This window comes from Panthera pardus, unplaced genomic scaffold, assembly GCF_024362965.1.
Source record: "Panthera pardus isolate Hobbes unplaced genomic scaffold, ASM2436296v1 HiC_scaffold_7, whole genome shotgun sequence".
Taxonomy (NCBI): domain Eukaryota; kingdom Metazoa; phylum Chordata; class Mammalia; order Carnivora; family Felidae; genus Panthera; species Panthera pardus.
Window position 1 is genome coordinate 81294551 of NW_026527002.1, and position 27214 is coordinate 81321764.

Here is a 27214-nt window from a genome sequence, read left to right on the forward strand (position 1 = left end):
TAAAAAAAAATAAATAAATAAACATTAAAAAAATTAAGAAAAAAAACTGGGCATAGTTTGGGGCCCTGAAATGAAAGAATCTCTAAGACATGTTGTCGGATTTTAAAATCAAAGCACGAAAAAATCAAATCAAATCAAGGCATGTGACAGCCCCATTGGCTCCACAAATTAACGCGAGGATGGAGAGAAGTAAGTGCGTGGTGGGTAAATGATCAGAAAGGGGCTGGAAGTCCATTCCCTAAACCGCGACCATGGGCTGCACCCTCGCACTACCCCTCCTGGTAAAAAGGACCCGAGGAAAGACAGCCAAAGTGTGATGTCTCGGTACCCTTCCCACGAGTGATTTCTCACCAGGTTTTTCCCAGCACCCGTCACTGGGTTGGCGACCCCTTGTGTGAGTGAGCTCCTTGGGGGCAGAGGCATCATTCTCCCCCAGTGCTCTGGGCCAGGTGCGGGCAGGTGCACAGGGAATGCTAGTCAAGTAGAAGATGTGCATGGTGTGGGGAGAGGCAGGACACAGCAGAGACCCCTGACACCGTCCCCTCCCTGCCTGCTCTCCCCAAGGGTGTCCTTTGGGTCTGACCTCTGATGAGGCCCGCGGGGGTCGGCTGCATCCAGGGCAGGAGGGAGGCTGGTTTGACGGCCAGGCCAGGGGCAGAAAGTGCAGATGAATCTTCAAGCCTCTATCTGCCCTTGTTCCCAAGGGCAGAACTGTTCTGTCCCTCCTGTCCACCAGCAGGTGGGGCCAGCGGTCAAGTTCCAGAAAGTAAAGTCGTTGTGGCTTGACCAGTGGTAAAAATCCAGCTTGCCAAATTTATAGCAATCACAATAGCTGAGGTCCATTCCGAGAGTGTGTGGTGTTAAGTTTTTACCCGTTTGTCCACTTTTGACCTTTCTGGGGCCATTGTAGCCTTTTATTCTAATGACTCGTCTTTCCAATTTCATGCCACACCCCTTCGTTGCAAGCTACTGATTGGAAAGCGGGGGCCAGCCTGAGCCTGTGAGCTGTCTGTGCCCCCACACCCAGCATCAGGAGCATGGAGGAAGGAAGGAATTACAACCCGGAGACGTGCTGTCTCCAGCCAGGGAAACATGGCACCCCACGCACCGTGGGCAGCGAGAGCGGGAGCCGGGAGGAGACTCCCTCACTTGTCGTAGAGACCCAGATGGATGGGAGTTCTGCGAAACCACTCGGCTGCAGACAAATCTGCTTTTGCTGTGGGAGGGACTTTCCGAGCATTTAAGGAAAGGCTCTATACTTTCCATGATAAAAAATGCCAATCTTATACATCAACAAAATTTACAAGTATATGGAAAACTGAAAGAGAAAAATATATGACAGAGGATTTTTATCTTTGATATATAAGCAATTGTTAAAATTGCCATGTAGGCAAATAATAGGAAGTAGGGGCAGGTGACTCATAAGCAAAGGCCCGAAAATGACCATGATGCTTTGAAGGGCTCAGCTCCCCCAAGCAATAAAAATTTCAAACAAGGAGTCACTGCTTCACCCAGCCCCTGCCTTCTGTTTTATTTGGTTTTCGGTCATAAAACCCCAGTGTTGTACAGAGTTAAGATTGCACACTGAGGAAAACTGCAGACAGCTGTGGATTCTTCTAGAAAGCAGTCAGCTAATCTGTGCCCAAAGCTTTAGACTGGTTCCCAGTCTCTGACCTAGTCATCCCAATTTGAGAAAGTTATTGAAAGGTAATAATCAAAAATGCAATGTGTACATATCTGAACAAACAAAGTCAAGAGAGAGGGATGGGACAAAGGGAAGAAACAGTCATTTTTCAGAAGATTAAGAAACGGACAGAGGCTGTGGGCCTGGGCCTGGAGGCAGCGAGGGGAAGCAGGTGGGGGCCTTGGAACAGGCTCGGCGGGTGGTCGAGTCCCTGGGTCACAGGAGAATTCAGCACCCTGGACAGCAGCAAGAACCCACCGCAGCACATCCCTCCGCCAGGGTCCTGTAGCGCCCCACGTTTGCGTCCATTCTCTCCCGGCCTCTTTACGGCTGGAGGTCCCAACAGCCTGCGCCAAGCCTTCCAGAGTACTCTCCCATCCTACGGGGATGCACAAGAATGGGTAAGTGGGATCAGGGCTCTTCATGCTCCCAGGGTCAGGGCCCAGAATGTGAGCAGGGTCAAGACTTATACCCACTACCCCACTCTTCTCCCTCTTCCTTTCCCTGCAGCCTATACCCTCCATTCAGTAATTACAGCCATCCTTGTTATAAACTGAGCATTTCCTTGCGGGAGCGGCCCGCAAGGACCCTCTCCTTCACTCGTCTTAAGGACCTTGGGATGGCACAATGGTCTCATTCCCATTTGGGGAGGGGAAGACTGCGGACCAGGACAGTTACAGTGTGTGGCCGATGCAACTGCGTGTACCTGGATTTGAAACGGGGGCTTCTTGGGGCGCCTGGTGGGCTCAGTCAGCGTAGCACGTGACTCTTGATTTTGGGGTTGTGAGCTCGAGCCCCACACTGGGTGCAGAGATTACTTAAAAATAAAGTCTTTTTAGAAAAGGAAAGAAAGGGGGTCTTGTCAGACTCTCCTGATGGCACCAGCCGCTCCGGACCCCGTGCGCTCACTGTGAGCTGCCCCCGCCTATGTCCCTCCAGAGGGTGGTGCTCACCCCTCCCCGAGCTCTGGCAGAGCCCGTGTTCTCCCCGCAAGATGTGGGCTGTTAGTGCTGCCTGGGCTGGGGGAGACAGAGCTGGCGGTCGGGGGCGAGCCCGGGTCCTGCCCTGCCCTCCCACGCCACAGCCTCACAGTCCTGGGCCCGGCTCGACCCCCGGCAGTCTCGAAAGCCTGCCAGACGCCTCTCCCTCCACCTGTGAGGGGAAGCCCTGTGACCATCACCGCCCTGTGGGCGCACACGTGGGCTCAGACGAGGAAGCCACTCGAATGTAGAGCCTGTGGTCGCTTTCTGGAGAGAGCACCACAAAGCCCTGAGGTGGGGAATGTATGAGCCGGGGGAGGTCCTGGTCACAAGGAGCCCAGCCCCTCAGTCTTCACAGCATCTCTGGGGACGCCCACCAGCCAGATGGAGGGGCAACTCTCCAGGACTCAAAAGCAATAGTAGGTCCAGTGACACCTCTGGGTGAATCAGGAAAAGGCAGAGGGGTGTGGGCAGGTCGGGGCTGGAAGCAGAACTGGGTGCTGGGGGCTTCTGGCAAGGCTTTTCCTCCGTGTGCCCTGTCTTCCCCCTCTGGGCAGCAGGTCAGGTCACAGCCCTCAGGATGGCAGCTAGGGTTCTGGGGGACCAGGGGACCCAGAGCGAGGACGTCCATTGGCTCAAGGGCCAAGCCAGCAGGAACAGAGGCGGCAGCCAGAGGAGAGGGTCCTCATGGCCAGCAAGGCAGGTGGGCCAGTCGTGTCCCCGCCCGCCCCGGGGGCAGGCTGTCTGTGGCCTGGATCAGGCCAGCTCATCTTTGGAGGGCCTCCCTCCAGCTGCGACTGGGCGGGGCGGTCCCAGCCCTCACTCCTTCCTGACTCTCTCCATCCAAGCCTGAGGTGAGGTCAGAGCAAGAAACACTTCAGCCACAGCTGCCCAGGCCCTCCCTTCCCCGACCCCCTCACAGGCCTGCTCCTCCACCCCTCCCTTCACCCGGCAGGCATCCAAAACCCGAGGGAGAGTGGGACCCCGCTCGCCACCTGGGGTGTGATGTCTGCAGCATCACCATAACAAACAGCCCTGGCCGGCCTGAGACACAGAGACCCAGGCTCGCAGGGCCCAGAAGCTGCAGGGGCGGGGCGGGGCGCAGGCGCGCGCTGAGGCCTCTCCCTGGCGGGTGGACGGCGTCCCCTCCCCGTGTCCTCACGTGGTCGCCCCCCCCAACCCCCGTGCGTGTCTGCGTCCTGGCCTCCCCTTTTTGTGGGGACACCAGCCTGGATCAGGGCCCCCGGTGCCCTCCTTTACCTCAGTCACCTCCGCAAAGGCCCACCTCTGAGCACAGTCACCCTGCGGCCCTGGGGGTGGGACTCGGGTGTGGCTCCGGGGACAGGAGACGGCAAACATGGGACACGGCTGTTTGATGGCAGCTCTGTTTGTAACGTCCCCCCAGGTGGCAACACTGCAGACGCCCTTCACCAGGTGGGGGGTAAACAGCATGCCGCGGACCCACATCGGGAAGCGGCTCCGCAGGAAAAGAACTGTGTCATGGGGGGCGGTTCTCCGGGGCGGCAGGCTGCGTGGAAAAAGCCACAGGCTCTGTGATTCCATTTCAGTAACACTGCCCTGCACCCCACGCTCACAGCAGTGTTATGCAATAGCCAAGACATGGGGGCCCCGGCGCTTCCCAGGATGGACGAATGAATAAAGAGCATGCGGTGTATGCTGGGGAGGCGGGGGGTGTTAACTGGGCCACGAAGAAGGGGAGCCTGCCATCGGTGAAGCGCGCGTGGGCCCGCTGACACAAGTCTGAGGACAGATGCTGTCAAACACCGCGCGCTCTCACTTGTATGTGGAATCTGAACCAAGAGGAGGAAGAGAGACGAGAAAAACCAAACTCGTGGAAAAGGCTCTCGGCTCTGTGGTTCCCGAGGCGGGGCTGGGGGAGGGGAGCGCGGCCTCAGGCGCCGAAGGTCAGGTGCGCGGCCCCCTGGGACGGGAGCGAGCCGACCGGGGGCAGAGGCGCGCCCGCCCCGCCAGGAGGAGACACTGGTACCCGGGAGCCCGCGCGGCCGGCGCTCGGCGGCACTTGTGAGTCAGGCCCGCACACCTGACGCCCGCGCCGCCTGCGCGTCAACCGCGTCCCCATAAAGCGGCTAGGAATACGCGACACTGGAAAACACGCCAACCACCGCGCCCAAAGTGACCCGTTTGCGGGGACGACGAACCGCCGAGAAGCTGCAGGGGCGGGGCGGGGCGGGGCGCGCGCGCGCGCGCGCGCGCTGCACGGCGGCAGGGGCGAGGCCGGGCGGGTCACGCCGCGGGTCCTCGTGCACCAAGTCCTCTCCGGGCTCCGCAGCCTCCTGGGACTGCGGTCAAGTCAGAGTAAAACTTTCACAAGAAACAACAAAAATCCGAGCTTCCTGTGTTCTATTTTTCCTGGCAATGTTTTTTATTAGCTCTGGATGAATGATTTACCTCTATCACTTTAAATGTTCAAATTTTTCTATTAAAGGTGAGAGCCAAATCCTTGTGTCATGTCTTAAACCTCTGTCGATACTGTCGTCGTCTGTTTGGGCTGCGGTGACAACACACTACAGTTTGGGTGGCTTATGCACGCCCCCCCCCCACCCCCCCGGGACTCTGAGGTCAGGCCACCCCCAAGTTCAGGGCCGGGCCACCTTCCGAGCTCAGACCCCCCTTCTGGAGGCGTCGGCACCTGGCCAAGGGCTCAGGGGGTCCTCTGCAACCTCTTTAAAAAGGACAGGAGTCCCCTCCTTGTGTGTCTGTCACTCTTAGGGCTCAGGCGCCCCCCTCCCCTACCCCCCTGCAGACCCCGCCTCCTAACACTTCCGCTGGAGGGTCAGGCTCCGGACCCCTAGGGGATTGGCAGGAGACATTCAGACCACAGCCTGCGGCTTCTTCCCATTGCTGTATTGCTGTTTCCCCCTCTTTTTACCCTGACTGGTCTCACCAGCGTTACACGCGTTGCCAGTGTTTCCCAATAAATCACTATTTTTGGTAAGCCCGCTTCCTGCATCCACGGCCTCTGTATCCTTCAGGTCTGCTCTTTACTTATTTTTCCTTCCTCTTTCCTATCTTCCTCCTTTCTTTCTCCTTTATTCTATTTTGGGGGATTTATTTTGCCTTCTTTCTATAACTTCTTTCGATGTATGCTCCATTCATTAATGCTGAATCTTTTCTTGTTTTTAATACATGAAGGTAAACCCATAAGTTCTAAGCGTGGATCAGCTATTTCCATGGGTTCTGATATATAGTATATCTGTTACCATTTCGTTAAGGTGTGATATGATGCCCGTTTTGATTTCTTCTGTGACCCATGAGTTATTTATAAGGCATATCTATCATTTTCAGACACAGAATTTTCTGTATTCTTGTTAATAGTTTAAAGCACAATTGCATTGTGATTGGAGAACCTAGTTGGTATGATGTTTCGTCTTTTGATCATGTAATTATATAAGATTTATCGTTTTTTAAAAGATTTCATGAGTTGCCTTGATGCTCTGTTTTGCTCCAAACTATGTAGTCTCAGGTTCAAGTGTCTCTGTGGACAGCACATGTTGGGTATTTTCAGAACTACTCAGACAACCTCTGTGCTTTCACTGGATCATTAAATCCATTTACATTTGATAAAATTACGGAGACACATGTGGGTTTTAATCCACCATATTACCGTGATTTTTTTTATGATCCCTCCTTGATGGATCTATGTTCCTTTTTTCTCTTTCTCTCTTTGCCTCTTTTCTTGGTGATTTTGGGTCTTTTTCAATTTTCCCTTTACTAGTTTGGAAGTTGAGATTCTCTTTCCAAGTGTGCGGTGCTGTTCTGGAGGTGACACGCATGGAGATGTCACAGACAGGAGGGACCCTCTCTGCACCCCCCTGGGCTCACTGTGCTGATGGGTTCTGCACAGCACTGACGATGTCGTGACTTTCAATTCTCCCCGTATAGACCTGTCTCCCATACGACACACTTATTAATCTTTTTACAAAATCAGTGTTCATTTAGACTTACCAGTGTCTTCCTCATTCCTGGGTCCAGGACTTACAAGTGGTATTTTCCTTCTGGCCCAGGAACATTTCTTACACTTTCTTCTAGTGCAAGGTGAGGAACTCTTGGTTTCGTTTGTCTGGCAATGGCTTTCTTTCAACTTTATTCTGATATTTTGCTGCACAGAGAAATCTGGGTTACCATCTAGGTCCTTTATTCTGCTTCCATAGTTGCTGTCAAGAACTCAGGTGTTATTCTCAGTGTGACTCCTTAGTAAGTGATCTTTTTCTCCAGCCCACTGAGAGATGCCAAGGACGGGGTGCGGGGGAGGAGGTGCAGTGCCCCGCCGGCCTGGACCACGGGCACCCCTGGAGGAGCACAGTGGGAGGAAGCCAGAGGACAGGCAGGATCCCCTCCACCTCCCAGGCCAGCAGGTGCAGACCCAGCAGCCAGGGAGGGGCAGCCCAGGGGGCAGGGGCCAGGCACACCCATGCACTCCCCAGAGAGACCCCCTCTGTGGGTAGATGCAGGAAATCCGGGGTCAGAAGACAAAGCTGAATTTGGCTACCCAGAAACAGGGTGGGGAGGGGCATCCCCAGGCACCTGGGCGCTGAGATTGGGGAGCCTGGGCTCCTGGCCGGAGCGGTGCCTGGCCCGACAGCCCTCACAGGGCTCCTGGCTGCAGCCTGGACAGATGCCAGGGCCCAGGAGAGTCTGGGGCAGGGCCACCCAGCAAGGTTCCTTTCCCCAGCCCCGCCCCTCCCCACCCTACCTTCCCCTAGCCTGCAGGAAATGGAAACTCAGAGCTCCAGGCTCCTCCCCGCCCTCCTCACCCAGCCCCACCCTACCTCTCTTTGCTCCCACACTCAGCCTGCCCCTCACCAGCCTCCCACCTCCCCAGGCAGGGGCAGCAGGAACCAGGGGAGCCACCAGCTTCTGACCCCAGCCCTACAGGGACTTGGTCCTTCGACCCAGAGCAGAAGGAGTGCTGGGCCTGAGGGCTATCTACCCAGGAGGGCAAGTGGCTCCAATACCCAGCCCAGGGTATAATACTCTTACCAGGAACAGAGCACAGGGCACACAGATATCCCACCACTGCCCCCAGCGTCCAGTCCTGACCACGGTTTTCAGGTTTCAAGTCCACTTGCCAGCTCCCTCTTGCCCACCCCACCACTGCCCACCTATCTCAACTCAGCGTCTAGCTACTCCAGCAAGGTGGCCTGATTTACTGTTGAGCGAGCAACCCAGCGAACAGATTCTACCTGGGGACTCAGAGCTCCGGGGAATCGTCATCTGTGACAACAGTTGCCAGTGTTTCTGGGGGACATTCTGATTTCAAGCTCCTTGAATTCTTTTGTTTTAAATTTTTTTATTTTTATTTATTTTTTTTAAACATTTATTCATTTTTTGAGAGACAGAGACAGAGAGCAAGTAGGGGAAGGGCAGAGAGACTGGGAGACACAGAATCCAAAGCAGACTCCAGGCTCTGGAGAGAGCACAGAGCCCGATGCGAGGCTCGAACTCACAAACCATGATATCGTGACCTGAGCCGAAGTCAGACGCTTAACCGACTGAGCCACCCAAGAGCCCCTAATTTCTTATTTTTTAAGTAATGTCTACCCCCAACATGGGGCTCAAACTCACAACCCCGAGATCGAGAGTCACATGCTCTACTGACAAAGCCAGCCAGGTGCCCCTTCTTTTATTTTTAATGCCAGTCTGACCCACTCAGGTGAATCACATACTCCCTGCCCACTGAATCTCAATCAGGCTGCCCTGATGGGCTTCTAGATCCTTCTGCAAGGCACTGGTTGGGACTGGGTCTTCTTCCTCTTGTTGCCCCACTGGGGCAGATCCCTCCTCCTGCCCTACTTGTCTGGGGCTATCCCTCCCTTGGGCGCAGTCACCGCATTACCACTTGGCTGTGCATGTAGGCTGGCTGTCCCTTTCGGCGGCCATGATGACGAGGACACATTTGTGCATTTCAGTGCCCATGGCCGATCTCAGGGATCCCTGGAGATGGGCCAGAATCCTGAGTCCCCACACTGACCACTGTCCCACCCTGCCGGACAGTGTTCCTTGGACTCTGGACACGGGCACAGCAGGGTTCTGGCCAGCCTCGGGGCAACCTGGGTGGGGAGGCGGGTGTGAGACGCGAAGTGAAGGGACTCCATGTTAGAAAGGCTCCATGTCCGTTTCTTTTCGGCCCCAGTTACTCATGCATCTGAGTAAAAGAAGCCATTCCCACTCCAAGGGAGAAGCAAGAAAACTAATCATTCTGAGTTTCGTCCTAGCCCCCAAACACCTGATAACGTCTGAAAGAACAGGATCCCAAACACATTCCAGGACATTAGCTTGGAACAAACCTGGGATGACACCAGCCATCAATACCCCCACCTTCAGAACTCTTGGAATAACACCCGTCGTTCACCTGACACTGGCCTCTGATGGGACTCAACCCTGGATCCCCGAAGGAACACACACCCTGGACCCCTTTCCAATACGAACCCCTGACTCCCCGTGACGAGGAGACTCCCTCTCCTTCCCGAGTCCCTGAGCCCCCGGCCACTCCATCCCTCAGTTCCTCCCGGCTCCCGCTCCCGTTTGATTTCTATCCTGCATGAAACCTAGGACCCTCTCAGCTGGTCCCTCAGGGCCCCTCTGGGTCCTCAGACCCGGCCTGTCACATCGAGCGGACTCTGACCTGCCTCTCAGGGGCGTCCTGACCTGGCTTCAAGCCACCCCCCTCCCCAGCCCCATCAAAGAAGCCCCAGGGTGTGACCATAGACCCTTCCCCAGGAGCAGACCCCGCAGACCCCAAACACATGGCCGGCAGAGGGTGAGTGAGCACGGGGCAGGGTGGCCAGGGGCTTCAGGAACAGGTGTCTTGCTCACCCACTCACCAGGCCCCTGCCTGCCCAGCCAGGTTCTCCTGTGCCCACCTCGACCCGACCAGCCCTGGTATCCCATCCCCAAGTCCCAGAGACCCAGGTGCCGGTGCCCACCCCATGTGCCTGCTCCTACAGGCCCTCACCTTCCCTGTCCAGACCCATTCCTCCCTCTGGAGGGTGCTGCCTTCCTCCCAGAACCAGACTGACCTCCCTCCCTGCTTCTTGTCCTGACCTGTCCCGACCTGTCCCGCCGGAGGATCAACTTCCCACATGGCCCTGCCTCGCCCAGCACAGGAAGAAGTGGAGGACGTGGGGTGGCCGTTCCCTTCTCAGCCTGGAGGGCAGCCAGCTGTGAACTTGGGAGAGCCCTCTCCCTGCCGTGCACCTCAGGGTGGGGCCATCCGGCAGGGAGCCCCCCACACTAGGACCCTGCTGGGAGGGGGCCTCCCAGACGAGCAGCCACAGGCTGTCACACCCAGGGCAGGAAGGGTTGGGAACACGCGTTTATTTGAGGCACCAAGGCAGCAGGCAGACTCCAGTATGGGGTGGAGGGAGGGGGTGGGGGCCGCGGCTGGAGTTGGGGGTGGGAACCGATTCCTGGGTCCAGCAGTCAAGCCCAGATGCACTGGAACCCCGTCTTCCAAAAGGCTACCCTTAAAGTGGGGCGTAGAAATGCCAGAGAAAATAAGTTCTGGTGTGGACTCGGGGAGCTCGGCGGCTGCTAATGCCGGACGCCTGGCACTTATCCCGCACACACACGGGCCCGGACACGGCCACACACTCGCACACACGCCACAGGGGCACCCGGCACACGCGTCCACACAGCTGAGTTTACACAGTCACCTGTGGCAACAGCACGCTTGCCCTTCTGGGACGCAGTGGCAGAGAGCACATCTTCCACACCACCTGGGGGCAGACACAGCCTGGACGGGGCAGGGCCTGGGGCTGACGTGTGCCTCCTAGAGTGTCCCCAGGACTCAGTTCTGACTCTGGGACCCTCAGGCTCCAACCCTCATCCCTTCCCAGGTTCCCCGAGGAAGGTCACGTCACTGCCTGAGAAGTGAGGGCAGCCGGCCCCTCTTAGGGGAGGTGCAGGCCCGGGGGCCTGACCGGGGGGGGGGACCGAGGGCGGGGAGGGCTGGGAGAACTGGGATCAAGCAGGGTGACGAGTCAAAGGAAGAGGGGCCGGGCCTTCCTTCCTGAGCTGGGGGAGTCTGGGCCGGCTGTAGGGTCCCAGCGGTCAGGGCCCAAGCCGCTGCAGGGCGGACAGCAGACTGAGCAGGAGCCCGAGGCCCAACACGGCGGCACTGGCCCTCAGCCCCCCGCCGGCCGTGCTGATGTTGCACAGGAAATTCTGGCAGCAATAGGTGCCCACAGACGCCACGCCGAGGTTGATGCTGGGGCTGGGGCAGATCGGGGAGCAGCCCTTGTTCAGGGTATGGCCGAAGTCCACCAGGTTCCCTAGGCGGGAAGACAAGGCTGTGAGGGTAAGGGCAGAGGGCAAAGGCCCAGGAAGCGGGGAGAGGCCGGCCGCCGGCACTCACGGATGCCGGCGGAGGCAGGCACCGGGGCTCACCGATGCCCAGGTCCCGGCAGAGGCAGGTACCGGCACTCACCGATGCCGGCGGAGGCAGACACGGTCACGCAGTAGTTGTCCGAGTCCGAGCAGATGGTTGGTTTTAGGCAGTAGAAATTACTGTTCTGATTCGTGCAAGAGAAGCACACCAGGGAGTGAGCTGCAGAAGAAGGGGGGCATGCTGTAGGTGACACCTGTCTCAAGCCAGGGAACCTTCCCTTCCAGTCCTGAGCCAACACCAACACCCAATCATTTGCAGATGCTAACAGAGCAATGATCACATTCCAGACTCTGGCTGGAGACCCAAAAAGACAACGAATGACTGGGGACCCCGATCCTGAAGGGACTCCAGGGCCACCCAAGTGCACAGTGATGAGTGTGTTGGGGGCAGAACCCAGGCCTCCAGGGGGAGCAGGAAGCATGACCCCCCGCTTTGCTGGGGGAGAGGCCCCGCTAGGCCTCCTAGAACAGGTCCCACGGGAACTGGCCTGAAGGACCCCTGGGCACTGCTCAGGAGAGAAGGTGGAGAGAGAGTCGGGGAGGAAGGCCCAGCTCACTCACAGGCCTGGGGCCCCAAGGACATCTCACCTTGCTCCACACCCAGAAGGGCAGCCAGCAGCACGGGCAGGAAGACCTTCATACTGGAGAAGACAGGTGTCCCGTCTGGGGTCTCACAAAGGCAAAGAAAGTGGCCCTGCCTAGAAAGACATCTGGTTGGAGGACCCGGGCTGCGTGCCCCACGCCTCCTTCCTCCCAGTGGAGCCAGAGCCCCTGGCCCTGGAGCCAGGCTGCCCCCATTGTGCAGATGGCAGGGGGGGCCTGCCAGCTTCCAGCAGCAGAGCCAGCACACAAAGGGTCTTTCTGTTCCACTCCTGACCCACCCCTCACTCGGTGCACAGTCCTCCTGGTTGGGACCCCCCCCCCCCCCCCCCCCCCCGCCGCCCAAGCCTGTGCTGCTTGCGGATGGGGCCAGCTGAGGGAGCTCATTAGTCTCAGGACCAAACAGAAAGGGAGGCCAAAAGAGTGGCCCCCTGGTCGTGGTCCTGGGGGAGAGGACATAGTGGCCAGCGATATTAGCCAGGCTGCATCCAGAACCTTCCATGAGCCAGCTCCATTCCTGACACGGGGTCTCAGGGGCTGGGTGGGTGCACGAGGCACACTTAGCTGAGCCCCCACCTCCAGCTGCTTCTGTGCTGAGGGCGCGGGGTGCTTTCCATTCTGTGTGTTATTCAGTGCTGAAGTCAGCGAGCCCAGGAGTGTCTGTCCTTCCCCCATTCTGTGCCCAAAAAACAGGCTCAGGAGTCTGTGGGGGCTGCCCGGTGCCTACACCAGGACCCTCTTGTGGTCAGGGACCAGTGGCAGTGGGTGGAGAAAGCACTCGGAAGGTGACCAGCTGGCGTTCTGGCTCTCCGTTCTGCAGGAGGCATGGTGTGGGAGGAGCTGCCTGGTGCCTTCTGCTGGGGACAGCCATGGGCGGGGGATGGGCATTCTAGGCCTGGGAGCTGGTTCCCAGGCACTGGGAGGAAGGAGAATATCAGAGAGAGAACAGCACCACCCCCCCCTCCCCCCAGCCTAGTCCTGGGTCTGGGCTGACATCTTGGGGTCAGGGACAGGAGCTGCAAATGCCCAGAAACGGTGTCATGCCCAGCGGGGGCTTGATCCCAGATCCAGACAGTTCAGGGAGGAAGGAGCCTCCCTCGTTTCCTCTTCTAGAAAGTAGGGTTTGGGCATGGAGAAGCCCTGAGCTGTTCTCAAGGAAGCTCTGGAATGCCCGGCCACCGTTCCCACTGTCCACTGCCAGGCACCCAATCAAACAGGCCCCACTGGGCTGAGTCCAGGCACTGGCTGGAGTGGATGGCAATTAGCAGGGTCCAGCAAAAGGAGCCCTGAGAGTGACCAGTGGGCTTCTGGGACAGCGCCATCTGGGACCCAGACTGCCTCCCCCAGGCTCATGGGCTGATTTCTGACAAAGCCAGGCATCCCGTGACTGGGGGCCAGCAGAGAAGTAAGAGCTAGTCCTCGCCCCCAGCGACGGGAAGGGGTCAGGTGGATCAGCGTGGGGGGCGGAGGCTCCTGGGCACCTCACACGCTTGCATAATCTTTGGCAGACAAGAAGCTTTCACGCCTCCCCTGGGTAGGCTCCAGTTCCAGGGGTCCCCCCGGGGAGGCCAGTGCATTCTCCCCATCCCACCGGCCCGCCAAGATCCCAGCCCCCTTCCCAAGTCAGGAAGGCTGCCCCTCCCCAGTCCCCTCGGGAGCGATGGTGGGGAACCTGGAGCTGGGTGACGGGCCCCATGCCCGGCGCAGCTCTGGGTCACCCAGCCAGGAAGGGCGCCGGGTGGCGGTGTGCGCCCGCTCCAGCCCGGATCTCGGGGGATATTCGGGAAGACTGGGGGAGGGGAGTGGAGGCTCAGCCCCCTGGCACTGGGCCCACCCCTAAGCCCCGACTCCCGGCCTCCCCCGGACCCTCCGGCGTCTCCCCCGGCACCCTGCTCGCTCCCCCTACGCCCTGCCGGGCGCCGAAGGGGTCATCCCTGCTTCCCCGCCGGGATCCGGGCCCCGCCGACTCACGCGGGGCAGACGCAGGTCCACGGCCTCGCCGAGCTGCCCGAGCCTGGCGCCCAATCGCACGACACTCCCGGACTCCCGGCAGCCGAGCGGGCGGGGAACGGCGGGCGGAGTCGGCGCCACGGCGGGCGGGGGGCGCAGGGGCGGGCAGGGGGCGGAGTCGCCGCTCCTTCGGGCGGGGGGCGGAGTTATCTTTCCGGCGGGCTGGGGGCGCGCGGGGGGCGGAGTCGACGTTCCAGTGGGCGGGGCGGGGGCGGAGCCGGCGCTCGTGCGGGCGTGGGGAGCTCGGTGGGCGCGCGGGGGTCGCGGTCGGCGTTCCCGCGGGCTGGGGGTGGGCGCGGAGGCTGGTCGGGGTCGGCGTGCTTGCTGGAGGCGCGGGGGACGCGCGCGCAGCGGGAGAGTCAGAGTTCCCGCAACCGGGCGGGGCTGGCGCGCCCCCACCCGGACTCCGAGCCCTGGCCCAGGGAGGTGTCGCTGGCCCGCTGGACGCAGGCCGCTGGACATCGCGGGGCAGCCGGGCGACGCTCCGCGAGCGTGTGTGGGCGGGGGCGGCCCCTCTCCGGGAAGGCTCGCGTCGCTTCTGCCCAGTGCGGTGGGAGCGTTTCCGACCCTGGGGCCGGCTGAGGGCGGCGAGGAGGCAGGGACCTTGCCCCTGGCACGTCGCGCCCTCTGCTCCGGGCTGCCTGTGGTCCTCGGCTCCCGGCCTCGCCTCGGGGCTGAGCCGTGAGCTCTCCCGTGGGTTGGGGAGGGAGGTCGGAGGGGGGCAGTGGTGGCGGGCCACAGGGATCCCCGGCGACGGTCCATCTTTGCTCGTTCTGGACCCCTTTTTCCTCCGGGCGCAGGGCCGCTTCTTATGTGGCTGCGCCCCCCTGGGCCAAGACACTCCGCCAGGATGCTCTCAGGCCCCCAGCTCACTCTGCAGCCGGGTGGGGCGGGTGGGGGGGGGTCCGTTCCCAAAGCCAGCCTGATCTGACCTCCCGGCCTGAGCCTAGGGGGCCGTTAGAACAAAGCCTGATGGCAAAGCCTTTCATGGGTCCTCTCAGTAGATAGTCCCTGGCTGGACCTGCACCACCCGCTCTGGGCAGCACCCCCCCACCCCCCCGCCGTGTCCCTGCATCCTGCCTGCCATTGGCCAGGGAGGGAGACCACGCACAGCCCACGGGGAGCTGAAGATGCTGTGTTTTGCCCACAGGCCAGGGCTGCCTGGCCCTCCTCGCCTCCTCCCTTTGCCGGTTTCTTCCTCTTCTTGTAGAGACCTGCAGTTTGCTGAGTCTCTGCCACCTTCTTGTTTTTGAAATATACTTCACACATTCACAACACACTTCCGGTGGGGAGCTATGGCACCTGGCCTTGTCTCTCAGCCTTTCTCGGTGGCACCTGGGTGACAGTGGAAGAGGGCCCCAGAGGAAGAGGCTTCTTAACTTTATAGTTGGGGAGGGGTGGGGGAGGGAGCTGAGACAGAATGGCAGAGTGGCTGGGATGGAGCTGGATGGGAATAGGGACCCTATAATGGCACCGGACACGTGGGAAAGGTCTGGGGGTGCATTAGGCACCATGTGACCATGTGAGTGTGCAGGGCGGGGATATGAGTGGATGTGTGGCTGGTGTGTATGAGTATGCATGTAAGTGTGTGTGTGTGTGTGTTTGTCTTCACAGTGTCAGGATCAGGGTCAGACCTTGCCTGGTTTTCTGTAACATCCAGATGACGTGGGAGAGATCAATTTGGGAAGACTTTGGGGGCTCTTTCCTTGGAGGCTGAAGGTGGGGCTCTGTGTGTGTCACAAAATGTCCCCAGCCAAGGAGTGGTGGCATCTGTGGGGTTCCATGTTCCCCAGGGACATGCAGTAGGTTCCTCTTCTGGATCTGACCTCTGGAGGGCAGGATGGGGGCCTTGGTGGCACCTTCTCATCCTTTCCCCATGCAGCACCTTGCTGGTATCTTAGTCTCAGCTTTGGGCTTATCCTGGAAGGGGGAGTGTGAAGTTCCTTTGGCACGCAGGGCCCGTTCCCACCTTCCTGGAAGGGAAATGGATGAATCTCGGTCCCCACAGGAGGCATACACGTTATCTTGGCCCTGCCCATCCGTTTGGGCATGGGCCACTTCCTTGTTGATTCCCTCCAGCAGGTCAGCCCTTGAGGACAGGGGAATTCGTGTGCCCAGCACCCAGACCACCTCTGGCCCGTGGCGGGTGCTCACCCATGGTGAGTGAAAGCAAAAGTAGACTCTGCCTTGAGACAGGACCCTGTGATTCAGAGGGCTCTTGTGTGAACAACCGACTCACAAAATGTCCCCAAGGTCACTGCCACACGTCAGCCAGGAGACTCCAATATCCTTAAAAAAATGCCAGACTCAAATCTGAACACATGTGGCCAAGCCAGGGGGTTTGTGCAATGCCGGATGATATAATCTGTGGGGTCCTTTGGGAAACCGGGGTGGGGAGGCCAGGCTGGCTCCCTCCAAGCTTGCTCTCAGTATGTAGTCAGTTGGGCAAGTCTGAACAGGTGGGGGTCGTGGCCATGCCCTGGAACCCATTCCTCCTGAAGGAGACCCCGCATCCAGGGGCTTGGCATACCCGGGAGCTACCGGCCAGAGGGGTTCCTTGGGCTCAAAGTGATGGCAGGAGGGTTCCTCTAATAGGCCTGCCCACCCCCCTCCCCGTGGCAGGCTGCTCACGCTCCCTCCTTCAATCCAGAACTGTGGGAGCCTGCTTCGTGTACATTGGACACCCACCGGAGCGGTTGGGTGTGTATCCACCTGCCCGAGGGTCTGGCTGTGCCTGTGACTCCTCTGCGTCTGCTTCCCTTTCTTGGGCTTGTCAAGAACTTTGAGTCTGCAAACTAACTGTACATTTCCTGGGTCAGCTTCCTCTCCCCTACCCCACCCCCAATCCCAGCACAGACTGCTTTTTCTTTCCCTGTCTTAGTTCGCCCCACCTCTGATGGGGCAGACACTGTCCTGAGGAGGGCCCAATGGGTAGAGGGAGGTGGGTGCAGCCCTGGCGAAATGTCCCCCCACATGGGCACTCCCTGTGAGCTGGTGCCTTCTTACCCTGCAAAGGGCCCGGGTCCCCACTGCAGCTGCGCCTGGCCCCAGCATCCAGCACCCCACCACAGGCCTGCCGGCTCCAGGGTCCCCACGCTAGCTGGGTTGGTCCAGAAGGCTCTGCTGTGACCCCTGAAGGGATGACCGAGTGAAGCAGTGGGAGAGTCCACACAGCACAGAGGCCCAGATGCTCCGGGACAGAGACGGAGTGGCATCCACGCAAGTGACCCAGCCCTCCCGCAGTCAGGCACATTTAGTTTTCCAGCCTTGGTTCCCGAAGTCCCTGGCTGAGCCCAGGGAGAAGGAAGGCCGGCACTGGTGAGTACTTCGGAGGCCTCTGGTCACCGCTGCTGACGGAAGCTTGGTCAGTGCCCTGGGAAGGTGGCATCCCCCAGCTGGGTAGGGGAGTAGGAAGGCCAGCAGGCAGGAGCAGCGGGTGTTGTGCCTCTCCCAGGGTGTATGTAACCTTTCCTACGTGCTCTCGGGGGAGTTTTCTCCTGGCCGGGACTGCTGAGGCTTGGGTTATGGGCCCTTTGAGTTTGGGGCGGGGGGGGGGCGCACATTTGCTGCTGGATGTCTCCCGTCCTGTCCAGGGTCTGGACCCAAGTGTGAACGTGGTTAGGCAGGTCCCGGTTGGGTCCCTGGCCCAGGAAGGCGGCGTCCTGAACTGGGAAGGAATGGTGGCCGTTGCCCTCACCAGTGCAGAAGAGGTATCCATAGGGCCACTCTTGGGACCTGAGCTAACAGGAACCTGGCTTGGGGTGCTGAGTCTGCAGAGGTGGCTGTGGGGTGCAGAGAGCGTAAGAGGTGGCATTTTCCGGCATTCTGCCATCTCATTGGAAGAGGGAAGCACCCATCCCCCGCCCCCGGGTGTGTCGGGCAGCCACGGGCTGTCTGTCTGTCTGTCTGCGGGTGCTGTTCCGAGGCTGCTGGCGGGTGCTGTTGGCCTCCTTGGGCCCCAGCATCAGCCTCTCAGTGGCCCCGTGCTCCCACCTGGGGCTGCCCACCCTGCCCCGGGGCCTGGGGACTCCTACTGCTCAGGTCCCTGCTTAGGGGTCCCGTGGGAAAGTGTGCAGGCCCTGGCCCCCCTCTCCTACCACCTTGTCTCATGTAGGGGCAGAACCCGGGCTGGGAGCCAGCCACGGAGGTCTTGGGCTGGGCCCTGCAGGCCTCTACCACTCTGGGGCTCTAGCTGGGTCGGAGGCAAGGCCACGTGTGGCAGTGGGACCTCAGCGTGTGAGGAGAGCAGCCCAAGGGACCGGCAACTGCTGTGTGGCTCTGTACCCCTGCCTTATCTCTGGGGGCCCAGCTCCGCATCTCCCAGTGGAGCCTCAGCACACCCCTCTCAGGCTGGTTCCCACTTGTCTTGGAGTCCAAAGCGCTACTGTGATTTCAGAGCATCTGCTCCAACCACAGGCTCCCACCTCAGTGCCTTTGCACATCTGTTCCCAGTCCCAGAACAGGAAGTCTGCCCCAGGCCTCCTTGGCCTGCACTCTTGCTTCTCTGCTCAAGTGCCCATATCGGGGCGCTCTCTCCCCTCCTGCCGGGGTGGTCCCTGCCGCTCCCCCCTGACATCCAGTACTGCCTGGGAGGTACTAGGTGCTCGGTGAATACCAGACAGTACATTTGAATGGAAACACAGCTTGAAAGCTGGTGCTGTGGGTAGAAAGTCACACCTAGAATTCAGAAGTGTGATGTTTGCAAGAATAGCACTGCGGGGGTGGGGGGTGGGGGGTTGGCAGGAGGGAGCGCTGCAGGAAGGGGTGTTGGGGCCACAGTCTGCGACTGCTTCACACACAAGACTGCAGGCTTCCTGGAGGCACAAGCCAAGACCCTCCTCAAATGGCCTTGTGGCCAGCTGGGTGGAGCCTCTGTGACTGTGCCTGCGGAACGCTGCGCGTCAGCAGACTCAGAAGGGCTCTCGGATGGCGCGCGTGGGAATCAGTCGCAGGATTTGTCACAGAGCACCGAGAAGCCCCCTTACCTAGATGATGGCTGTCCCAGGACAAGTTAAGGATCTTCAGAGTGAAAACTTTCTTTTATCTTTTAATTTCTCCAAGTTAAGGACATAGGGCAGTGGCCGATAGAGAAGCTGGGGTCCGAGAGGCCCACCGGGGCTGGGGACCTGGAGGCTGATATTTGTTGACGGTTGATGGAGACACAGAGGGCAGGGGCCTCCCTTACAGCAATGCCTGGGGAGCTCCCCACCCCAGCGTACCTGGAAAGACACTACTGCCTAGTTGGCTTTAAAAGGTCCTGGCCTGGTCTCAACTAGGCAGTGATCAGCCAGACCCCGCGTCCCACCAAGTTCTGGGCCCTCCAGTGGTGTTGCGTAGCCCCTGGTGGGGGCCTCCTGCACAAGGCGGGTGGCCTTGGGAGGCTCCCTCTGTCACCAGCCTTAGGGCCGTATCCCAGTCCCCGGGGCTCGACGGGAGCCAGGGTCACAGGGGGTCATCAGCATGGGTCAGAACATTGGCCCAGAGGACTGCCCGCCCCCCACGCTGCCCCCCTTCTAGCCAGCTTCCCCCTCCCTCCCAGCCCCAGGGGAGCCCTGCAGAACCTGGGAGCCTTCTTCCCCTCCCCACCTCCAGGAAGGCCCTGCCCAGAGGGACCACCTCCAGCACCGCCCCCTCCCTCAGCCCCCCCCCACCCTTTCCCTTGCCTCTCCCTTACCCCACCCCCCCCCCACCCCTTCCCTTTCCCTGACCCCTCCCTGTTTCCCTGCCGTAGGCTGTGGTCGGTCTGATCCAGCTGGGTCTCCATTTTCCTGGACACTGTGGATTCACTCACATGGTCTGGGGACAAGCCGGCTTCACCCTTTCCCTGCTGTCCCTGCCCTGGGCCCCGGTCAGGACCCTTCAGGCTGGCCCAGCGGATCTCCCCAACTTGAGTGTTTGCGGTATGGGAAACAAAGTCAAAAGAAAAACGTAAGTTCCCTTACTGCCTACAGCCCAGCGACAAGTCCTTGAAACAGGCAGAGTGGCATTCCTATAGGAGCTGGCTGCCTCCATGATGACACTTTGCTCAGGGCAAAAGACAATCTTATCCCGACCCCCCAGGATCCCGTAAGTCTACTTTAACATATAAAAACTCCTTTGGAAACTTCCTTTATCTCTACCCCCCAAGATATATGCTGGCGATCATCCTCCCCCGCCTATGGCCCCTCATATACATCTGAAGGAGACTTACTCTGTCCCTAACCCTGGCCCAACCTGAGGGTATATAATCAGTCACCGGTCACAACCCCAGTGCAGCTCTTCCTGCCTACGGGTCCCGTCCCCGTGCTTTATTTATTTTTTTTTTAATTTTTTTAAAGTTTTTATTTATTTTTGAGACAGAGACAGAGCATGAGCAGGGAAGGGGCAGAGAGAGAGGGAGACATAGAATCTGAAGCAGGCTCCAGGCTCCCAGCTGTCCGCACAGAGCCTGACGCGGGGCTCGAACTCACGGACCGTGAGATCATGACCTGAGCCGAAGTCGGACGCTCAACGGACTGAGCCACCCAGGCGCCCCCCCCCCCCACCCCGTGCTTTAATAAAATCATCTTTTTACACCGAAGACGTCTCAAGAGTTCTTTCTTGGCTGTCAGCCCTGGAACTCCCCCGCCCCCAACAAAAGCCCATCACTGGGGCGCCTCCCCTCTCACAGGAAATCTGCTTTGAGGTAGGCAAGGCGCCCTGGGGGGCTGGGAAGAGCCCTCCAGGGGGAGACCGGCTGCAGTCCGGCTGGGGGTGGGACCCTGTCCGCGGTCCCTGCAGCTCTGCCTGGTGGGTGCCAGGGGCCCACTTAGGTGGGAGAGTGTGTGTGGCTCTGAGTTTGTCCAACTCCAGCTGGCAGGCTGGGACTGACCCGCTGCCACCCCAGCTGAGGGGCAGGAACCAGCCATCCGTGGTCCCTGGGAGCCCAGGCAGCTGGGGGCTGGACGTGCCTCTCACACAGACAGAGCCTCACTCCAGACTTTGACTTCAACATGACCCTACAAACAGCCAGCGGGGTGGCCCATCAGAGGAGGCTTCCTTGGGCAGCGATGGCCTGGCTTCGGCGCCCTTCGGTGCCTTGTCTTCCCCCGAGCTGGCTCCAGAGCTCCATCCGCCTTGTGCCCCTGGGCAGCAGCCACGCTTAGCCGGCAAGGGCAGCGGCTGCGGGCCCCGGGAAGCCTCTCTGACCTTTTGCAGACTGGCCTATTTGTCAAGTTTCTGCGAGGAAACGCAGAAAACTCACCCCGCGGCGTACCAAATGGGAAAGGAGGTGAGTTGGGCTGTCCCCCGGCCCAGGGGGTAAGGATAGAGTCCGCCCCGCCAAGAGAGGGCGGGTTCCCGGAAGCCCAAAGGTCCCGCCTCGGGCCCCTCTCCTCACACCCTGCCACCAACCGCCCCTCCACCCCTCAGGCCAACTCCCTGTGCCAGAAGGGAAGAGAAGGGAAGGGGAGGGGAGGGAAGGGAAGGGAAGGGAAGGGAAGGGAAGGGAAGGGAAGGGAGAGGCGGGGGAGGAGGGAAGTGGGGAGGGGAGGGTGAGGAGGGCTGTCAATCTGGGTGCTTCGGAGGCAGACCCCAGGGGAGAGTGAGAGGTTCCGGAGAGGGGTGCTCAGGGGCTCTACGAAGGATACGGGAGGAGGAAGCAGGGAGGAGGGGGGCAAAGCCTTCTGGCCCGGTGCGGGGAGGGCAGGAGGGAGGCCTGGGAGAGGGGCGCCGCTCTGGAGGGCAGCTGGGGAGCGCCCGTGGAGGAGCAGGTGGGTGTGGGGCAGGGTCCCCGAGGATCTTTGAGCCGTTCACACAGCTCATGACTTTGGGTCCTTGAGTTCCCCGACACCCCCGGAGCCAGGCGTCAGTCTGGGCCCGGGGAGGATTCTCTCTGGGCCAGGGGTGGGATTCAGGCCGTGGCGGAGGCCGGCCGCAGTCCTGCCCTTTCCCGGGGCGAGGGGGGGGGGGGGCACGAGCCTCCCCCACCCCTCCAGGAGGCTGGTGCCTTAGTGAGTACACCTTTCCACATTTGTGACCCAAATCCTATACATGTATCTGCAATATATATATATAAATCCTCCTATCCTTCCTGTGTCGGGCACTCGGTATTTTCTATTCTACCCAGTTCTGTCTCGCTCCACTCTATTTTTGTATTTAAAAACATCTAATCAAAAGCCCCTATTACTGATGTCACATCAGCCTGGAAGGCACCACAAAAGCCCCTAGTTCACGACACTCATCTTTCAGAAGGCTTATGAGGCCCTTCTTAGAGGAAATCGAGTTGCCTAAGTAACTAATTTCCGTTTGTGAAAGAAACGGAATGTTCAGTGCAGATGAACTTGACCTGAGCTGTGGAAGCGGCGCCTGGCCCCGCTGTGAAGTGCGGGTGGCCTCCTGGAGTCCCACAGGCGCCCCCCACACCTGGGGACCCTCCGAGGGGTCCACTGTGCCCTTGAGCAGAGCAGGCGGCGAGCAGGCGGCGAGCGGGCTGCAGGAAAGGAGCCCCGCGGGCGCGACCCGCTCCTGGGGCCTCCCAGGCTCCGCGTCAGCAGCGCCTCCTCTCGTACAGGAGCTCGGAGCCCGGGGGAGCGCTGACTCGGGTCCGCGGGTCCACCCAGAGATGGGCAGAGGGGGGTCAACTCCTGGGGCAGGAGGAGGGGGGCGGTGGGAGCCTCTTGGGCGGGGGGAGGGAAGAGAAGCTGAGGGGTGGGGTGAGGCAAGGATGGGCAGACACAGCCGGGGAGGAAGAGGAGCACAGGCCTGGGGGCGCCCGGACCACGTGGGCGGGTGGGGAGCCCGCGCTGAGTGCGCGCACGCGCGTGCACGAGCGGATGAGCCGCAGTACCGGTACGTGCCTGTAGGGGGAGCCAGGTAAGAAGACTTAGCCCACCTGTAGACTCTTCGTCTGCCCTCCGAGGAAAGCGGTGCACCCCCTACTGGGTGCAGCAAAGGACAGGGTTCCCCACCTCCCCTCTCTTACAGCATTCGCTTGAGAAAACTTGTCCTTGTGAATTCTTTCGCTGCCCCTTGGAGATGCATTTCAGTCTCTCCAAGAGGGGACTGGAGGATGGGCTGTGAGAGCCGATGGTGGGTGCCGTCCCCCAGGCCTACTCCTTCGTCTGGAGACTCGGAACCAGGGGGCTGCCCCTGCGTGGCGGGTGAAAGGTGAGGTTGCCAGCGCCCTTGCCATCCCTCCCATGCACCCACACTCTGGTTCAGTGTTGATTCAATAATGTAATTTGATGAAGTTTTGGGGTGATGGTGGAGTGGTCTGTAGCCGACGACCAAGAAAGAATTCTTGAGGACGTCTTGGTGCAAAAAAGAGTGATTTTATTAAAGCACGGGGGCAGGACCTGTGGGTAGGAAGAGCTGCACTGGGGTTGTGACAAGTAACTCATTATACACCCTCAGGTTGGGAGGGGATCAGGGATAGAGTCTCTAAGGTATTTTCGAAGCAAGGTTTCCAGGACCTTGAGGGGCTAACCGTTGCTACGGAAACACCACTTATTACTGTTTCATAAACCTCACTCGCGAGGTTTCAGATGCATATCCAGGGCCATAAGCTTGGAGTATGATTGCCAGCATATATCCTGGGGCAGTTGAGACAAAGGAAGCTTCCCAAGGAATTTTTATATGTTAAAGTAGACTTACAGGAGGGGGGATTGGAGGGGGTGGGAGGGAGTCAGGACAATGTTAAGCCAAGGTTCCCTTTTGTCCCCAGCAAAGTGTCATCATTGAGGCAGCTGAGCTCCTAGAGGGAGGTCACTCTGCCGGTTTCAAGGACTTGTCAATGGGCTGTAGGCAGTAAGGGAACTTAGTTTTTATTTGCCTTAGTTTTCCACATCACCATGGCAAGCACTTAAACCCCTTTCCTTTGTTCTTGGGCAGCCAGGAGTGTCTGAGGAATATCCCACAGATCCCACCGGGGAGTGTGGGAGGTGCCAGCCTGTATTTTGCCCTCAGCGACGCCCCCCCCTCCAAGCTCCCTCATCATATCCCCCTGAACAATTTTGACCCTTAAATCTTTCAGGTTGCTGAAGGTGGAAGGTCTCATCTTCTGTAGCTTCTTCCTGCTGAGAAGGGGTGTAGAGACGTCCCTACCTACATGGGTCCATATCGGTCAGGTGAGGAATGCATGAAGGAATCACAAAAAGCAGAGGCAGCTGAATCCAACATGGACAGTAAGGTGGTGTCTCTGTGGGTAAGGATCGTCTGTCGTCGAGAAGCCATTGCAGCGATGGGATCTCTGCACCAAGCAAAAGGACACGGGAGAAAACAGCAAAACCTAATTCGAATGACTAGAAAAATTAGCTCGAATAAAAGTTCTTTGGTAGTTGACAAGCATCCTCCAGTCCAAGAGTTTAACCAATCGTCAACGGAAAGAGAGGGATTGCGTAAAACATCACTTTGAGTATTCGGGTCAGTTAGAAATCCCGAAACATTTGTGTGGTCGTCTGGAACGCACACACAGCACTTTGTTTTTGTGAGAGTGTAAGTTCCACGTTGTGCGGCAGTTAGAACATCTAATGCCATTCTATTTTGTAGAACCGTTTCATGCATTTGGGTTATTTTAGTATTTAATACTATAATGTTAGCTTGAGAGTCATTTAAGGCCTTCACCGTGTAACAGACGGTGTATTGCCATCCTATAGACTCTGTTTTGTTCAGTAAGCAATCAGATCATTAATAAGAGGTATTGTTTTTAGAAACAAGAAAAGAGAGGTTAATAGAGCAAACTACAAACCCAGGTCCTCCCTGTGCTGCCAGTGAGATTTTTAGATGTCTGGCTTGGAGCCTCCTCAGATGAGAGTGAGAACAGGCAGCAGGAATCAGATGGGTCTTTCTGGTTTGTAACTCAAATGCCTGTGGTGGTCCTTTTGAATGGCCCATTGTAAGAAGGAATTGTTAGTACAAATTGGGAGAAGAGAATGAAAAGGAAAGATACAACATCATAAGAGAAGTTTGAGGTCTTCCACAGGCTCGAAAGAATAAGAAGGCACATTAGTTTGCTCATTGACTTCCCGGGAGGGGGGCACAGGTTTTACTTAGATACGGGAGCCCATGAAGAGTGCCCCTCTAACTTACTGCAGTGGGAGGACATAATATGACCCAGTAAGGGCCTTCTCATTTTGGAGTTAAGTCCCCTGCTGTATTAGACTTTTAATCCTTTACAGAAACCAGGGATGGGTTTCTAGTAACTGTCAGATCAGGTTTAGGGAGGACATGGTTTGCCTATTTAGAGATTTATGAATTAACCCAGCCTCAAGTGAATAATAAAGCACTGTAGTCTTCATCTATTGATAGGTTGACAGTGAGAAAAGTCTTTGCATACGGTTGTTCCAGGAGTCTATCCCACTTTCCCGTTGTTTAAATAATCCTATGCCCACGGGGTCTTATTATTACCCCCACAGAACAACAAGCACAGAAGATTTTCTATACATGAAATATTGTGACAATTTTTCTGAAGTTTACATCAAGCCGTCTAGTTTAGGCCAACAGCAAACATTTAAAGACAATCAGAGCTGGAATTTAACATCCATAAAGGTGTGTTATTGAAACAGCGTTTCTCTCTAAAAACCCTCATTTCCAGAGACAGCCAAATCAAGCCTAATTTGTTTGCAAAACAAGTCCAGTTTTAACAAACTTGGCCTAATGATTTGCATAAGCTCAGCAGGAATAGTCATTGATCATAGGGATCTTTTCAAGTTTGCTTTGCTGGAACCTTTTATAAGGAATCTCCAGGTTGAACTTTTAGTAGCCTCTCCAGGCCGGAAGCCAAGCCAAGTACTTCCATTGACAGTCCTGCAATACGTGTAGACTTGGGCGAATTGCTCTCCACGACGTCCCCAATGTATCCTGAAGTCCCTGCACCTGCCAGGGAGGGACATTTTTTACCCACCTTGTGAGGTTGCTGGGAACTCTGTAAGCAGGTATCAGGCCAACATTTCCAAGATCCTTAGAGCTGTATGGTCATATCCGAGTCTATGCATGACTCTCATATATGACATTCCAGTCAAAGCCTTGGTAAAATAACCAGTATTTCCAATGGTGTCCTGTTACAAGGAGAACAGATTCTTATTGAAATTATGCAAACAATTGTAATTGCCATGAAAGAAAGAATACTGTGAGAGTTTTTGAGTTTCAGAGGGTTTAGGCAGAGAGAAAAGTTCAACGCTTCAGTTTGATGACATTTTTTAGATATCTTAAGAGAAAGTTTAAAGAAAGGTTTAAAAAATTTTTTTTAAATGTTTTATTTATTTTTGACAGAGAGAGAGAGACAGAGCATGAGCAGGGGAGGGGCAGAGAAAGAGGGAGACACAGAATCGGAAGCAGGCTCCAGGCTCTGAGCTGTCAGCACAGAGCCCGACATGGGGCTCGAACTCACAGACCGTGAGATCATGACCTGAACCGAAGTCGGATGCTCAATCGACTGAGCCACCCAGGCTCCCCAAGAGAAAGTTTCCTTAATCTGGAAGAGCAAACATTAGAGAACCAGCACTATTTCAAACAAGAGTCACAAAACTATAATCTTCTTCAGTTCATTTAGTCCCATGTTCCTAATTCTTGTTTAATTTGAATGCAGCTTTTTAGTTCTGCCCATTTTAGTATTAATCTTAAAGATGCCAAATACCTGTATTTGTCCTAAAAAAAAAAGTCCTTTTCGTGAATCTCCTTGAAGATGAAATATGTTTTGTGAGAGAATAAGAACAATTATAAATGACAAAATCTCAGAAATGGACATTGTTAAAGATCTGATAAGAGGGGCGCCTGGGTGGTGCAGTCGGTTAAGTGTCCGACTTCAGCCAGGTCACGATCTCGCGGTCCGTGAGTTCGAGCCCCGCGTCGGGCTCTGGGCTGATGGCTCGGAGCCTGGAGCCTGTTTCCGATTCTGTGTCTCCCTCTCTCTCTGCCCCTCCCCCGTTCATGCTCTGTCTCTCTCTGTCCCAAAAATAAATAAAAAACGTTGAAAAAAAATTAAAAAAAAAAAAAGATCTGATAAGAGTTCATTATGATGCAATTGACAAGGGAATTCAGTTAATTGTGACACATAACACTTCAATAATCAGAATATCAAGTGAGGGCCTTATACCAAAACCTTAAAACTTTAGGAATTGCATGTATATTCGGGCAGTTGCAGCATTTACCTGTGCAATACAGCCTAAGGTTTACCATTGTACAATGGTGCTTTTCCCAGTAACTCAGCACCCCAAATAAAATGCCTAATTGGTCGAAAAAATTTCATTTACAATTTAAATCTTGGAAGTTTGTTAAAACCTTAGAAAGTTGTAAAGCACATCCTAAATAGGGTTACAGATCATTAAAATCTTAATTTATTTACCCAACATGGCAATAAGAGATCTTAAAGGCAAATATGTGTCATTCTATGTTGCTAGCAAAACCTAGCTACTTAAACATTGAGAAGTTTTAACTTTAACTAATCAAAGACCTGATAAAAAGGAAACCTAAAATTAAAAAAAAAAAAAGGAGGAAACCTAAAGCTTTGGTTTTCCTGGCAGACAAAAGACAAAACAAACAAACAAACAAACAA

The 27214-nt window shown here is 57.1% G+C and overlaps 2 protein-coding genes across 8 annotated transcripts; one reads left to right on the forward strand and one right to left on the reverse strand.

Moving 5' to 3' along the window:
* Nucleotides 1-10003: 10003 nt before the first annotated feature.
* Nucleotides 10004-13794, reverse strand: LOC109258395 (lymphocyte antigen 6E-like). Of its 3 annotated transcripts, none has more exons than XM_053896206.1 (5): nucleotides 13666-13775; nucleotides 12271-12610; nucleotides 11683-11792; nucleotides 11135-11254; nucleotides 10004-10997 (listed from the first exon to the last, which is right to left on the reverse strand). In XM_053896206.1, the coding sequence occupies exons 2-5, from the start codon at nucleotides 12309-12311 to the stop codon at nucleotides 10759-10761; spliced, it is 510 nt and encodes a 169-aa protein (XP_053752181.1). In that variant the 5' UTR covers nucleotides 12312-12610; nucleotides 13666-13775; the 3' UTR covers nucleotides 10004-10758. The 3 variants fall into 3 exon arrangements, with proteins under 3 accessions (XP_053752181.1, XP_053752182.1, XP_053752183.1); XM_053896207.1 differs by having other exon boundaries at nucleotides 10004-10979; nucleotides 13666-13769; XM_053896208.1 differs by lacking the exon at nucleotides 12271-12610 and having other exon boundaries at nucleotides 13666-13794.
* A 1321-nt stretch (nucleotides 13795-15115) lies between these two features.
* Nucleotides 15116-20037, forward strand: LOC109258413 (uncharacterized). Of its 5 annotated transcripts, XM_053896389.1 has the most exons (5): nucleotides 15116-15218; nucleotides 15787-15863; nucleotides 16327-16404; nucleotides 16720-17022; nucleotides 19656-20037. In XM_053896389.1, the coding sequence occupies exons 1-4, from the start codon at nucleotides 15142-15144 to the stop codon at nucleotides 16854-16856; spliced, it is 369 nt and encodes a 122-aa protein (XP_053752364.1). In that variant the 5' UTR covers nucleotides 15116-15141; the 3' UTR covers nucleotides 16857-17022; nucleotides 19656-20037. The 5 variants fall into 5 exon arrangements, 3 of the variants coding, with proteins under 3 accessions (XP_053752364.1, XP_053752362.1, XP_053752363.1); XM_053896387.1 differs by lacking the exon at nucleotides 19656-20037 and having other exon boundaries at nucleotides 16327-18640; XM_053896388.1 differs by lacking the exon at nucleotides 19656-20037 and having other exon boundaries at nucleotides 15116-16404; nucleotides 16720-18640.
* Nucleotides 20038-27214: the final 7177 nt, after the last annotated feature.

What these genes read in the sequence shown, in the direction of transcription:
- LOC109258395 (XM_053896206.1), bottom strand. Translation starts at nt 12,311, where the DNA reads ATGGAAAGCACCCCGCGCCCTCAGCACAGAAGCAGCTGGAG. An exon ending in CAGCACAGAAGCAGCTGGAG is followed by an intron (nt 11,793 to 12,270) that starts GTGGGGGCTCAG and finishes ATGTCTTTCTAG; the next exon opens with GCAGGGCCACTTTCTTTGCC. An exon ending in CCTTCTGGGTGTGGAGCAAG is followed by an intron (nt 11,255 to 11,682) that starts GTGAGATGTCCT and finishes CTTCTTCTGCAG; the next exon opens with CTCACTCCCTGGTGTGCTTC.
- LOC109258413 (XM_053896388.1), top strand. Translation starts at nt 17,229, where the DNA reads ATGGGCCCTTTGAGTTTGGGGCGGGGGGGGGGCGCACATTTGCTGCTG.